Source organism: Bactrocera oleae, chromosome 4, assembly GCF_042242935.1.
Source record: "Bactrocera oleae isolate idBacOlea1 chromosome 4, idBacOlea1, whole genome shotgun sequence".
Lineage (NCBI taxonomy): Eukaryota > Metazoa > Arthropoda > Insecta > Diptera > Tephritidae > Bactrocera > Bactrocera oleae.
The window spans coordinates 4,337,190-4,353,704 of NC_091538.1; the positions used below are offsets into that span (position 1 = coordinate 4,337,190).

General features: G+C 34.8%; 1 protein-coding gene across 1 annotated transcript; it reads left to right on the forward strand.

Moving 5' to 3' along the window:
- The first annotated feature begins 4,205 nt into the window (after positions 1 to 4,205).
- Positions 4,206 to 4,869, forward strand: LOC106626795 (general odorant-binding protein 56h). Its single transcript, XM_014246628.3, has 2 exons — positions 4,206 to 4,338; positions 4,406 to 4,869. The coding sequence occupies exons 1-2, from the start codon at positions 4,285 to 4,287 to the stop codon at positions 4,721 to 4,723; spliced, it is 372 nt and encodes a 123-aa protein (XP_014102103.1). The 5' UTR covers positions 4,206 to 4,284; the 3' UTR covers positions 4,724 to 4,869.
- Positions 4,870 to 16,515: the final 11,646 nt, after the last annotated feature.

The following is a 16,515-nucleotide window of genomic DNA, read 5'->3' on the forward strand; positions in this document are numbered from 1 at the left end:
GGTGGCATCATATGCAAGCAAAAAAGAATTTTGTTTTGATTATGGCTAAGAAGCAGCAGTAAAAGGGTGTCTGCCTAATTTGCACAAAAAATAAAAAAGATTAATGCATTTCATATAAATTTGTTTTCGAATAATTTTGTTGCGAAGGCGACAATATTACCTTATAATTATGTAGTAATTTCTTTAATTTCTTTGGAGACATTACGGCACAATGTGTAGCTTGCGGGCAAAAATTGAATCGCTTAAATAAGTATTAATTGGAAAACGCATGCCTTGTACAAAAAACTGCAAAATTTACACATTTAAATGCTATGTTTTTTTTTAAGAATGGTTTACAAAGAATTCAAAAAAAAAATTCTAAAAATATAAAAAAAAAAAAAAAATATTAATATAAAAATTTCTAAAAATTATAAATTTAAGTAAGATTTATAAAACAATTTAAAAAAAAAATTCTAAAAAAACACAAAATCAATCTAAAAAAATTATAAAAAAAATTTTTTAAAATCTAAATTTTCAGTAAGGTTTATAAAAAATTAAAAAAAAATACAAAAAAAAATCTAAAAAAATAATTTTAGAAATTTCTAAAAAATCTAAATTTAAGTTTTATAATTTTTCGTGATTTTTTAAAACTCACAGATAAATCACAAATTTATCAACTCATACATCACTTTGCATACAAAACTGAAAAATTGCTATTTTCAGACGAAAGCACTATAGAAGTAACACACTGTTAGCCAGGACTAAGTGTTAGACTCAAAAATAAATGTGCCTTTATTATTTGTATGGAGCGCTAGCTGCTCTTAAATGACTGTAATATAATATTGTCATAAAATTCGTACTATTCTGTTCCTACGAAAACACGACATGCTGTGCGTATATGCGTGTGCCATCGAGTGAAAGTCCCCATAGAATTGTCCGAGTTTTTATAGGCCGACGGCCTCAAATGACACACAAAAATGGCAATTTGTGTGTGTTTGTTAAAATAATATTTATGAATGAATTTTTAGTTATTTGTATAGATTGCTCACTAACTACTCACTCTTGGAACTAAATATTTAACAAAACTTAAAAACGGTAATATAAATATGTCTTTAATTGACTGTTTAGCTCACATAGACGCTTATTTAAGTTAACAGTTTAAACTGTGTGTGGTTTTCATAGAACCTAAAAAGTTCACGAGTTTCCCTTTCGTTTATAGAATCCAGGGGTCTAAGTCAGCAAAGATTAAAAAACAATTATTCTTAATAAATTAGCTTCATAACAACAATATCGAACTCATTTAGCTACAAAGAGGCGCGATGCTTTTTATACCCTGAACAGAGTGTATAAAGTTTGCCACGAAGTTTCCAGAATAAACGTTGGAGACCCTATAATATATATATATATATATAAGTGATCCGCATGATGAGTTGAGTCGATTTAGCCATGTTCGTCTGTCTGTCCGTCGGTCCGTCTGTATATACTAGTCGCTCAGTTTTTGAGATATCGATCTGGAATTTAACACACGTCCTTTTCTCTCCAAGACGCTAATCATTTGTCGGAATTTCCGATATCGGATCACCATAGCATATTTGATATTGGTCTAAGTCATATGACGCAGCTATGTCTATTTATGAACTAAACGCAATTGTTATTAGTTTAATATTTTTAACAGCGCAGTCTTAAACCACCTTTTGTCCGTCTCTCACTGCAGTTATAGACTTACATGCCTGCATGCTGAGTCACCTTTTCCGTGATTTTACTTTAGGGTGGTATTTTTTACACATCCTAGTTGCTTTCCACTAAAATTGCTTCTCGCCACCCCCAACTTCATTTACTTACACGCAAATATCGCCGCAGCTGACTGACTATAGCTTTAATATGCGTAACATACACTAACACAGTAGTAGAAACATACATATATAAAAAATAGCACACGAACTATTTTATAGTGTTGTTGTTGTTTGCGTATTTTATATACATTTATGCATATTTGCGTTTAAGTGGCAAGTAATGTTGTCTTCCCAGTGGGATGACCGTAATTTTGTTTTACTACACACCATAAGCCCAAATGCCCAAGCATGCGTATTTTTGGCATAGCCCTGAGCAAAGTCACTCACACTAACGTTAATGCCAGCACTTGGGTTGAGAAGGAGTGGCTTGGTCACTTGTTACCACTAAATTTGCGATATTTATATGAGTTCACCTTTGCAACACGCAACGCCAGCTAGCTGAGTGTCAAGGTAATGAAATATTTACCGTTTATTTTGTTTGCATATTTTTGCATACGGGCAAGTGTAGGAGTGTGTGCGTGAAGTGCTAAGTTGGGATGCTGTAAATGTTTCAGAGGATTTCACGTGCTTTTAAGCTTTATAATAAAAATAATATGTATTTTGGTACTTATTACAGCAAAGCGTTGCTTATGTCGTTCAGGCAGTAAAATTATTAAAAATTTATATTTATTTCCGTTATAAAATTTTCGACTTTTTTAAGTAATTTTAATTTTGTAAATATATCTACGGAATTTATTATACTTTTGACAATCAAAAATATTATTTTTGCAAGCTCAACCTGTTACTATACAACTCCAGCTTAGAATTCCAAATGAAAATGCTAAAAACAAGCTCGAAACACAAATATTCATTTAAACAAAAAACGAAATGGTGCATCCCTCATTTGCCACAAATTATGACTGTTTTCCCATATAAATTAATACCATTAAATAACTTGTATAATTAAGTACATATTTATTAGTCAAAAGTATGTGATTATTTGTTTTGGGCAGCATTTGATAATTTGTTTATAGCCATAATTATTGCCAAGGTTTTTAAACATTTAAATTACTGAGTCATTAGAGAGAAGCGCAGTCAAAATTGTGGCTCAAAAAGCAAAAGTTGTTAAGTAATAAGCATATGCTATAAATCAGCGCATTTTAAATGCATATATGCATTGGTATTAATCATTAAAAATAAATTTATTCAAGCGTCCATGTAAGCGCATTAACCGTAATGCAATTGCAGTTACATTAGCGTGCAGAATATGAGCACTCCGAGTATGATAGGCTATTGAATGATCGCAACCACGTTTCAGTGCTTATGGAAAACTGCTGTATAAATTCTGGTGGATAATTATTCGGGCTCTTGCCGGGACTAGGCAATATATTTAGTCATAAAAAAACAAACTAATTTAAAATGTAAGATATCTTTCGGCTTCGCTGATAACTCAATCGAGAAAGCATTCAATGGAGACCACAAATATTGTCTACATTCTAAAAGCTAGGTATCCATAAGACTACAATGCAATTTCGCTAATGACCATAAGAAACAGTTTCCAACTCAGTTGTGGTCGGATCGTCGGATATATAAACAAGTAGGGATATGCCCTCTAACTTAAATATGTACGTCAACAAACGACTCCAAATTTACTGACTGCAAAACACTGTCAGTCAATAATGTTTTAAGAAAATTTTAAAGCACAACATCACAACAACAGATTAAGAAAGGCAAACAAGTCTTGGAAATATGAGTCATAGACTAAGGTCGAAACAAATAACTTGGGTCTTAATCAGACTTTCAAAAAACCAGGCGAGTTAACTGCAATCAACAGATTACTCATAGCCTAAGACAAGTTGAAGACTTCATATTCAGGAGTTTTCTGGTATCACCTCAGTCTTCAGTTTTAATTGACGTAATCAGGAAATAAGTCATGAAGAGAATACCTGAACCCATTGATGGAAACCTAAAATCTATATAATCTAAAAACGGATAAACAACAACATTAATATATTTTTATTTTATCATTTAATGGCCTTAAATGTCAGACAAAATTCATGCACTAATTTTTTAATAGCTTTTGCAATTAGTGTAAAATTTACCTTTTATACAAGTATATTGAAAACAAAGTTAACAACTGAGTTAGCTCTGCGAATGTCAACTGAAATGAGAACCAAAAAACACGTTGAAATAGTCTCGTGCAAAATATGAATAAATAACAACGCTTCGAGCTGTTACAGTGACAAATAACGCTGTGAAACTAAACAATTTGCGCGTACAGATTAGAATCAGCAAAAAATCTGGCTTTAATTAGAAGTACGCTCATGAGGGAGACAAAATCAGCAATTACAATAAAAAAGTTATAATAAATAATTTAGTGTGAAAACCCCCGACTGTCGATCGCTCAGTGAATATGATTAGTGACCATTTCAACGAATATTTTCAGTATAAATACAAGCTGACCGTAGCTGTGAAACAACTTGTACGCCAAAGCTTGTGGTGATAAGAGCATCAAAAATTGAAAAATTGCAAAATGAAATCGTTTCTAACTATTGCACTGTTAGTCGTCGGTAGCGCTGTTGTGATGGTAAGCTAAAATGTCCAAACCGAAAGAAAGAAGTTATAATCTCAACTATTGACAATTTCTCCAACAGTGCAACCCACATGATCCAGAAATGCGCAAAACCATTGAGGACTGCAATAAGGAACACAATGTATCGCCAAAAGACTTTCGTGACTTTATGGAGGGTAAATTAACAACCGTTTCGGAGAATTTGAAGTGCAGCAGCCACTGCATTATGGTGAAGCAAGGTATCATGGATGAAGCGGGCAAGTTCAACGCTGAAATGGCTAAAACTAAAATAGACGATGATACATTCGTGGCTGCTGTGGAAGCATGCAAAGATTTGACTGGTTCAACACCATGTGAAACAGCTTTCAAAATCACCGACTGTATGATAGCGCATAAGTAATTTTTGGCAGCAAGAGCATCTTTAAAAAATTTCGCAAAATTGTTGAATATTCTTTAAATGTTTTTTGGTGGTGGTTTTAAAATTGTTTACCAAATGATAAATAAACTTAAACCTTTGAACTGACCTTTAAATGGCTGTAAATAAAAGCGCCAAGAGTACTTTTTTAAGCATTTCAAGCAAGTGTCAAAGACAGCACAAAAGTTGTCAGTGCTTTTTTGAAAGCTCTTAATATTTTTGAACACAGAGTGAAAGCTTTTCTTACACAAAAGCGACCATTTTTAACTTAAAATGCATACGATTTGCAAACTATACCAAAAACTGTAACTATTGTCACATTTAGGTGTCTAATAAGTGCCTACTTTTCAAATCTAACTATTTTTACGAAAACTATTGCACCTTTTTGGCAACTAATGAAAGCTTTGTAGAAGATATGAAAGCTCTCGTGGTATCAAAGGTCAATGTTTTAACAATATATATATAAAAGCTTAAATTAAAACGTCTTTGGATTATATAGAAATAATTTATAGCTCTTTTTGTAGTATATCAGTTATTGACACTTGAAAGAAAGCTTTTGGATTTAGTTTCATATGTAAAAATCGTTGTGAAAGCTACTGACATGTGTAATTTTGTCATGTGTCATCTATACACAAAACAGTTAAATTTCATATGCCTCTACTGCATAACATTTGCAGACATTTTTCATTTTCTGCATTAATCATAAACAAGACGATGATAAAAAGTGCAAAGGTTCCCCGAATCTCCAACCACATTTGTTGTTGCTCAATTTTCCCTGCAAATGTCATCATAATATATTCATTATATATTCCCTCGAGTGCTTCCGAGTTTTCTTTTCTAGAAATGCTTGAGCCACCAAGGCTTGAGCCTTGTCATAACCTAACATACACTTACAAGCTTGCGCAATTGTACACCTATAAAAACGTTGAGTATGCTGGTAATCAATGACAGCACAGCCAACCTACATATATCATTTTTTTACTGTCTGCATGCGTATTTACAGGTAAGCTTCATGCAATTTTTTCTTGCCACTCCCTTTCCGGCTGTCGCATGACCTTGCAGCACGTTGTTGTTGCTATTATTGTGCTGCTGCTGAAATGCATACACAGGCACTCATTCGAAAGAAATTTTTTCATCCTCATTTATAACCAGCTAGCTGCTTGTGTGCGGTAAGCTTGGAATATTTAGAAGGCCGTGCTTGCTTTTCAGGCTTTAGCCACATTATGCCTAACGATACTTTTGTACAAGCGTATGTGTGTGTATATTTTTTGCAGCCTTTGCCTTTGTCTACCTGCTGTGGTGGTACGTCTCTTTAGCTTGGCTTATTTGAAAAGCTTGTTGAAGCCAACAGAAGCCTGCAATATGTAGGCACAAGCCAGCGCAACCATACCCAACAGTTTGCTACAGCAACCCTCGTAACCTTAACTAGCTTGGCATCCATGCGGCTTTCGCAGACCAACATCTGCTTTGGCTTCGTTACTGTTATCATTATTGTTTTTTCACCTGTTTTTTCCTGTTTTTGGTATCCATTCATCAGCCTTATTTACTTTTTAACGAGTTGATTTCATTCAATTTGTTTGCCTAGGCGGCTGCTTCCTGAAACGGCTGCTGCATTACTCATACGCCGTGCTGTTTTAAACCCGGTCAGTGTGGTTGGAGTCTTTTCCCATTGCCAATCTTATTTTTTTCTGCGCCCAATGCTGATTTCTACTGCCTTTCCTTGCTGCTCTGCCGGTGCTTGCTTTTGTTGCCGACTTGCTGCTGCTTTTATTGAAATGCGTGCAATGACTTTATTTAACTTTTTTTACAAATTTTATTTTCATTTACTTTCTTGCATGGCTTTCTTTTGTTAGTAATGCTGCGTTTGCCTGCTTGTAGACTCTCTTGTTAATTTGTTCGTCCACCTGCGCCGTTTCTTTTCTACTCTTTCTTGGGCCGGCATTTTCTTCAATATTTCATTGCCAGCTTGTTGGCTTTGGTTTTGCTTTTATTTGTTTATTCTCTTGTGGATTGCTTTGTGTTGCAAAAATATTTATGCAAGCTTTATACAAGGGATGCCAGGTTTTGCAGTTGAAGAATTTCATAGGCAAACATCTATATTTTATAGTTTTTTTTTCTCATTTGAATTTTACTGCTTCGTTATATTGCTTAGTGGTTTTTATTAAATTTTATTTTGCATTTTAATACGCGGTTAATTCATTAGAAATGCAGTGGTGCAATTGCACATATATTTTCAGTGTTTACCCTTACCGCAGCTGTTCATTAAAATGCAAGACTAACTTTATTTTGTGGCTATAATATTAAACCCAAGCAAGGACGGCTCCGTTAAGAGCAGCAGACATTATTTTAAAGTAAGATTTTCAGCAGCAACCGAAGTACTGATATTACAATTTATTAGCATCCAAAGATTTTAATACGAATTGAATTAAGAAATAAAGTATTCTAACTTTTTAGTTTAAACCACCACGAAATTCTGCGCTGAATTGTTTAAAATCGTAGAATACTAACACTACTGTTATATTTCTAAAGCTATAAGTACTCTTGAGAATAAATTTTATTTGCTGAATTAAGCTGTATTGTCCAAAAATTACCTAAGTACCATAGTACTCGTTAATAGCGTTCCAAGAACTGTTGCTGAATGAAGCTGACTATTCCGCTGAATTTGCTTAAGAAACAAAACAGCATTATAAGCTACCAACAAACATACTGGACAGACAATACCTATTGATTTATACTCTACAAATATAACGACAACTAAAACAATTGCTTACTTAGCAACAATATATCGAAATATTGCGGCTAATCTCATAACTTTGACCTTTTTATATACATAAAAAATCGGAAATTTCTATATAATTATAATGCTTAATAAGCTTAATTGAATTCAAATGTAATATACGTTTCTCCACTTATAAAAAGTACACTTTTAAACTAGCGCTGAATAGCTGTAGAAAGCGCTGAATACAACAAATTATACACCATACGCTTAAAATATACGAATTCTTAAAAGTCTGTACTATTTCATAAACTGCTGAATACAAATAATATAAGCTGAATTGCAATCCAGCGATCTTCGACTACCGAGCACGATTTTTTACTGCCAAATGTATTTCATTGTTCTCCAAGAATTTCGTGCAATCTATAGGCTTATAAAAGTATGCAGCATACACTGCATCGTCACCTCATTCAGCCAAAGGTACATGGAATGCAAAAATGTAATCAGTCATAAATCAAGCGTAATGCAGATGCCACAGCTATAGAGTTTCACAGTGAACTCAACACATTCACACATGCAAGCGACTTCCTAGCATATATAAGTATGTATGTCTGACTACGTAGTGGCAATAGATGGCGCCGCCACTAAAGGCCATAATAATCAACTTGCCACAAAAGCTAACACACACCCACAAACACACATGTTGGCATCATCATTTCCACCTGACAAATATGGCGATCAAGTGCACGTGACGCAGCGCACGTGTTATTGTCAGAAGTTACCAGCCAGTCAGCGCCAGGTAAACAGACAGACCACGCAGAGGACGACAAATGCTGCTGCGTGTACTCGCAGCGCGTTGCATACTTTCAGGCCGCTTAATGCTGGCTTTTGTGCTACAAGAATGCGGCGTGCTTTAATGGAGTTCGCTACAGAGGTAAGAGGCAAGGTGCATTGCCGCATTTATTTATTTTATATTTCAATCTTCGGTTAACTACTTTTTTGCGCTTTACTCACCCCTTTACTGCCCTCTGCGTTTGCATACCGCAGTAAGGCATGCCATGCGTTGTCGTTTATTATTATTTGCGAGTTTTTCAATATTTTCTGTATTTGTTTGTAATTTATTTTTTCGTTTTTGCGCCACAATTCAGTCTATTCAACAATTTTTACAATGTCAATGCCTTTTATGCCGGAATACACATTCCTTTGCATACAACTAGGCGCTCGGCAGTATTCACGGCATTCCCCAGCCATGACTGCCGCTGCATTAACTTTGTTGTTATTATTTTATTTCTCTCTCTCTCTCTCTCGCAAATGCCGACACAACACCTTATCCACTTAAAACTCCTTCACTCCAACGCATGCCATTTCAACTTTTACGTAATGCCAGCTAACCTGCTGTCCAGGCCGTTGCCGCTTCTCTGTCTGTCGGTGTCTATTTGCCTGCAACGGCATAACTTTCCTGCCTATGCATAGTCCACCGCCTGCCACAATTAATGGGGCTGCATGAATGCAGTCATCTGCCCGCCGGCCCACGGCCACACTGCCGCCAGTTGTTGTCTGATGTTTCATTGGAATTGTTTAAATTGTTGCCGCTGCCACTCTACCGCGCTCTCTTCGTCCTCTACAGATAGTCTGCACAAACGCCATACACCTACCGACAACACGGCTCTCGTCCCTGCGGTCGTTATTACTGTTTGTACATATTTTGTTTGCTGTCATGCATCGGCATCAACTCCGACGTCAACGTAGGGCACCGCTGGCTTCCCTCGATCCGACTTGCAACGCTCTCTTATAGCCATCACTGGCCACCAATATGACTATGTGACTACCCCTGGAGGGGCGAATATGGCAGCTATGCTTCATTCTCGGCACCTCGAAGTCATTCACTGTGCAAATATGATAAAAAATATTTTTTGCTGAATTGCATTGCATTTATTTAAACGAAGCGTAAGAGTAAAGAATTTGTTTTCATATCCAAACACACCATCGTACATACACACCACAATGGGAGTATACGCAAACATACAAGTAGACTGAAATGGACAGGCATATTCGTTGTGCGTATGTACACAGCGCATAAATTCCTTTGCGAAATATATGTTTTCAGTGTCAGCATTTACAATTCGCCTGCAGAAGCCTTGAATGAAGCATGAAAACGGTTGCAAGTCAAGTGTAAAGCAAAAGAAATATTTGTTTTGAATTGAAAGAGCAACTTTTAATCTTTTGTTTACATATGTAACTTCCGCTCTGTACACATATGTGTGTGTGTGTGTGTGAATATAAAGTAAAATTTATGGAGCGTACTGGCTAATTTAAATACTTTTCATAACACGTTATTTAATATTCAGCGAGATGTGAGTTATTTTATATAACAGCTCCAAATACTAATTAAGATTAATGTGGCACTTTATAAGCACAAACTACATTCAGTTTAAGGATAAAAAAATATATTCACTTCAATTCAGCGCGCATTTTATATTCGAAAACTTATTATTCCTTAGCCAGGAGCAACAATTTGCAATTAGATTTTCAATTCAGCTCACTTATTTCTTATTCAGCAAAGGTTCTAATTCAATATTTATCAAAATAATTATAATTTCGCTACATCAGCTTACTTGCAAACAAATTCAGTAAAGTATGCGCCACAAATTATTAATGGTTTTGTATTCAGCTAGGTACAGTTAATATGAAAATTATTAATTATTTAACAGCGAACTTCACTTTTAAGCTCAGCATATTTTTTTGCATTTAACGTAGAGTTAGAGCTAATAAATACAACGATTTGAATGGAAGTAGCCTTTTCCAAATTACTATACATAATCGAACTCAGCATAGCTATAGCTGCTGAAGTAATCAAAAAAATTTCTTATTTTTGTATTTAACTTTAGTTTACAATAATATTAAAGCCTAATGTGTTTCAAATTTCTTCTCGCTAAATATGAAAAATATGTTTTTAGTTCAGTAATAAATTTGTATTAAGAAAGAAATATCTTTCTGCATTTTTTTTTTCAAATTCAGCGCAACATTTATTGATTCAGCAATGCAAACTATTATTCCCCACAACTGCATTTTCTACTTGTAATGAGCGGAAGAATTACAATTAAGAAAATTTAACTTTTAGTTAAAAAATCGGCCGCAGATTTGCGTTTGGAAATTTTGCGAATGCTTAAAAGCCACAACGAGTGGCATGTCCAATTATATTTATTAAAAGACAACGTTTTTTTTTTAACAGCACACTTTTCTCCTCACTTTCTCCGGCTGTGAGCCACCTTCTTAATTTTCAAACGCAAGCAAGTGTCGGCATAGCTAAAAGCGGTATTATTCATAATGGCTGCTAGACGCTGGCTACTAAGGTGATGGGTTAAGAGCCATTTTCATTAATTTTTATTTCAGACATCTATTTGTTTATTTACATTTGTGGGCGAAAGAAGTGCCGTTATGTGTTTTTCAAGTTGAGCAGAAAAAAATTTAATAAAGTATGTCTAGAGAATCAATGCCGTTTTGTTGGTGGCAAATGCGAAAAGAAAAATTATTTACTTTTTATTGCTTTACATAAATTGTACTTTATCGCTTAACTCACCGCTCATTCTTGACTTTTTCATTAGTTAACTTGCGAATTTTCATTTTTCAAGTTTACTGAAAATTTCTTCTTTGCTTATAAATATAACTTTTTACGCATTCCGACGCGTGCAATTGAACTTCCGTCGCTGCCACAAGCAATTGATTACTTTGGCCGCAACACGAATCGCTTTGCCAAAACCATTTATTTTATTTTTTATAAAAATACAAGTAAAAGAAAATAGCAACAACATCAACATGGCTAAAAAAGGGGTTGTAAAAAGTGCATTGTAAATTTTTTACCATTTATTGTTGTGTGTTTTCCACTTAAGTGTTCTTTTTTCTTTCAACTCCACTCAGCATGCCTTTGACACCCCGCTACACAGCATGAAATGTCGTCAGTCCGCATTACAGATGAAGTTTCCTAGTGCCAGGCTGTAACCGCATGATTTATTACTTCGATCAAATTGCGCATAAAAATCGCAAAGGATTGTAAACTGAGTTTTCCAATTGATAATGCTAACAATGCATGCAATTGGAGATATTGTACAGAAAAGTACAGTTTAAGTATAATTTTGAAAACTCGTTATATACAGCACAACAAATGAGTTGCTGAATTACATTTAAATCAGCTGAATAGCGCATTAAATCATTAAATATCTTACGAATGTGTATAATAAACCGTTCTGTGAGTGAGCGAAGCTAATTGGCGCGAAGTGATAATACAATTTATTTTTTCTTAGAAAACCAACTGTATTTCATAAATATGTTACTATTTATCAATTTAAATCTTTCAGATTTTAATTCACACTCATGTAAATATACTTCAAGCATTAATTTTTGGAGTTCCCGTTGCTGAATTGGTGCTGAATACAACTCAGGCATTGCCAATTACACCACTCACAAAGACAATAGCCAGCACAAACTTAATGAAATGAAAAATGCCCACTTTTTTAACTGTTTCAATCAACGTGGAAGCAAAATAAAGTAAAATATTTTGAAAAGCGTTTTCAGGCAAAAATATATTTGCCATTTTGATTAAATCCCTTAACAATTTTGTAGCCTGCAACTGAAATGAGTGTATACATGCATTTTTAATGCAACTAACTTCACTTTTCACGTTGCAGCTGTTGAACACTTAAATCTGCAATTTGCTGAATTAACATTGCTCAAGTTGTAGCTGAAGAAATGAATAATTTAAATGCATATTTTTAGTATTTTGTAGTTATTAAATGAATGCTGAATAAATGGCAGTGCATGATACGGCTGTGTTTGAGTGGAAAAGTTGCTGAGTGAGTGAATACCGAAAAGAAGCACATAGATACATAGCTACTATATACTGCACTAAAAATATATACATATATATATATATTTCGATTCCATAGTTATTATTGCCTCTTTGCCAACAATGCCACTTAACAGCACTGAACTTTTGTGCCACCAACTCAGCATTCAACTCAGTTGAACTCTGAACTTGTTATGCATATAAAATTTGTTGCATGGATCACTACACATACACAGCATGCATAACTGATGCAATCCTGGCTTACATACATACATACAATACATATATACATACCTAAAGTATATTTCAAAGACCAGGCAATGCAAAGTCAGTAGTCAGCTCGATGGCTGGTTATGAAGCTAAAGTAAATTAAACTACGTACAGTCAACAAGCACTCGAGTCATTAGTTTTCTCCTAACTCAACTCGAACTCGGTGCGTTTGTCTAACTGTCTATCAGTGCAGTGGTGCTGCCAGTACGTCTGTCTACATTGTTTGCTGACTATTTGTAAACATAGCAAGCTGTCCTCTCTGTACTACGCTGCTGACTGACTGCCTGTTTGCTCTACTCTGCTACCGCATGCCATTCGTCATTTACTCGTTGAGCTGGTGAATGTTTGTTAGATTGTTGGCGTTAGTATTTGCTTGATGGAAGATTTTTGCCACTCGAACTGTGAACCAGTTAGATTATTTCAGATTGGCAATGATGAAAATGCAGCTGTGTGTACATACATATGTATATATGTGCTATATTTGTTTTCAAATTTATAAAATTGGTATATGCCAATGAGCAGTACAATGAGTGCTGTGAGTGGCTCAAATTATTTTTGAACCAGAGTTGTAGAAGAACTTAATAGAAGAGAACTACTAGGTCATATAAGTCTTAAAAAGGGATTGGCATTGTGCTGTCACTATTTGTTTATTAGCATGTTCTGTGTGATACTATAAAGATATTCTTAACATCCATACAGCACATGGTTTAAGTCCTTGGTTTTAAGCCCATTTTCTAAGCCCTTGTTTTTATACCAATGCCATGGGCGGTTTCTTTAGTTCACATGTTAAGCTATATTAATTTTCATGTCTTAATTGTGCGACATCTGGTAAAGTAACCCTAATAAAGTACCACCGGTTTTAGAGATCGCCAAGAGTTAGGTCGCGTATTTTTGAATATGAGTTTGAAAATGGAATTATAAAAAACACCTTACGTCACATTTCGAAAAAATGTAGTTATTCTTTCATTTACAAAATTAAAACTCTTTACTTTGAGCTCCATGAAATTATGTGCCTTCACATTTAGGAACTTCTAAACTTAAGCTTTAACTGCTCACTGGGTTCAGTAGCAAAATTGCGAACAGATTTGTGCAAATAGATTCTGACACCGCTAACTTTTGGTGTAGAGTTACAGTTGCCACCGTCGAAGAACACGCCAACCAATGACTAAGAAATCGTTAGCTACAGCCTGAATGCCTTAATCATTTATCTTGTCGCATTTACGCCAAAGATCAACAACACCACCACCAAAACCAAGTCACACCGTGTTATTCAGACAGCAGCGAGCCAGCCAGCTTCACGGTGAGTGCGAGAACACCAACTGTGTGGTATAAAGCGAAGTTGGCTGCTTTTTCTAAGTCCCCGCACACAAGCGGGGCAGCTTGTAACCCAGTCCATTAAAATTACCCACAGCAGACAGGAAAATGGATAAGAGGGAAATAAAAATTTTGTTGCAACTTTCAAGCGGCGACACACCAAAGATTGCGACTAGTTAAATCCCCGCAACGATTCATTGCCGAGACGGTTCTTAGGTAGTTGTGTGGATCGAGAGCAGCGGACATTAGTTGTGCTCCTTGCGCAGCCGAGATATGCAACTGTGATAATGGAAATCAAAACGATACGCGTTTAAACCGTACACAGCAGTTGGTGGCCCAACCCAACTGTTTTTCACACCGTAGAGTTATAGAATCCGAGGCGGCATCTAAAAAAAAACAAAAAGCTTACATTGTTGTTCAAAGTATTTTTCTTGCTTTTTGTTGGTGACACATGAGCTGTCACTTGTCTCGGCTTTTTCTCGAAAACTTTTCACTTTCTTCTGCTTAGTTTTTTTTCCGAAATTGTACACGCTGTAACACCTTTTCCATCAATTTCACGCTGTCAACATGCTGTGCGACGAAATGCGATTTTTAGAAAGCAACAAAAAACCGCTAAAGTTACTCCAACATCGCAGTAATGGCAATAAAAACGAATGCAATTGCAAAAGTTTCCCAATCCTTGTCACATAACGTACTGGTAGGAGAAATGAGAAATGGTTAAAATATTTAACTACTTTGCACCTAATGATTCAAAAGCAACAATGTTGCAAAAACAAGATGCACATGTTGTTACTATATGTATGTATGTAACTGTATCTTACCGTTAAAGCAAACGTTGATGGGATTGAAGAAAGTCAAAACTTCTACGTCTATTAACCCTCTCCAATTGCTTACAGCAAAGAAACTCGTTCTGAGCTTGGACTTGTCACAGTCTTAGTACTTGTTTATCAAAATGTTATTACTTTCAATAAATAAAATAAATTAAATTTGGGTCTGAATTTGCTCAAAAATTATAAATTATTACTTCTTGTTGCGAATATAATACAAAATGGCGCGCTGAATTGCTAATAAAGTAGCTGAATAACATTTTTGAAAGCAAAACCAGAAATATATGATATTAATAGTATTTTTAAGTTGGCTATTAACGTGCTGAATACAATTTTAAAATAGGGCAAGTAGCCAAAATTATCACTTGCTCTTGAAAACTTCCCAAAATTTCTTAATTTTATTCAGCATCATTTATTCATTACTTAAAGCATTCAGCCGCTTATGGTCAATACTTAAATCGACTTAATTCTTTAAGTTATCGAAATCAAACAAGTCACAAATATATATTATATTATATATTATATTTATTATATATATTACTTGTATGTACGTATTTAATAAAGTTTTTTCGGTTTAGTTTTCGGTTGTCAGCACATCAATACAAAAATCAGGTTCATAACGTGCAACGCACTATCAGCATATATATAGCGCAGATCAGCACGACCAGTTGAAGGATTTATACACACACAGGCTACAAGAGAGTGCAGCACACAGCAACTTTATAACTTGTTGGCCGGCAAATTATGAAACCACTCAATTGACTGTGAAGAATCAAAGCCGCCGAGAAAATAAGATTAACGGCAGCATCAGATGTGGAGTAGAAATTCTAAGTAGCAAAAATAGTAGCAAAACCAGAACAAAGCGCTTACAGTTATAACAAAAGCCTAATTGGCGCTGACCAAAATAAAGCAATAGCAAAATTATTGACCTTGCAATCATATCGTGTAATATATGCTGAATAGAATATCGCTCTTTCACAAGCTTTCTGGTTTGAAAATATATAAATTTTAAAACTGGTTATGCATAAAGTGTATCGAATACTATTAAGATTCTATTACTTCTTCGCAGCGTTAAAGTTGAATTTTATATATGAATTCAGCGCAGTTTTGTGCAACGCAATAAAAACGAATTCAACAGAACAGTTGCCATAACATTAGAAACGTGCGCTGAATTAAAATTTATTATGTAATTTGATTTTTTTTTTTTCAAAATCATTCGACATTTTATTGAATTATAAAAAAAATTAACAAAAAAGCGTTCTTTACTCTCACTCTTCTGTTGGCAACTCTATTATTCATTAAGTGTATATAAAACTATATTCAATGCATTTTCTCAATTGCGTTGAGTACCACTAGTATGCATTTCAAATGCCAGGCATATTTTCTATATTATTACCCGCTTAATCAGCTATGCTTTCAACGCCTGTTTATGTTCTGTGCAACGCTGCAAAAATAGAAGTCTTCTCCTTGCTGCTTTTCATACAAATGGCAGCCTATGATGTTCATCTCAGCAGCATTTTCTTGTTGCTACAAAGAATTTCTTGATTGGCAAGCAGTGCTCTCGGCGCCGATAACGCTCATTCATATCACATCATTTGCGCTGCACTTGCGATTTAACCATGCAATGGTCAACAACAAAGCGTGCAATGCGATGCATAAATAATTTTTAAGTGGCTTTTGATTAGACGTTTAAGCTAAGATTTACGGTAAGCTTTTTTTTCGAAATTCAGCTGAGCTAAATGAGCTATTAAGGTGCTTTCTTTCATAATCTAAAAAAATTATTTTTAAAAAAGTTAAAAAATCAATT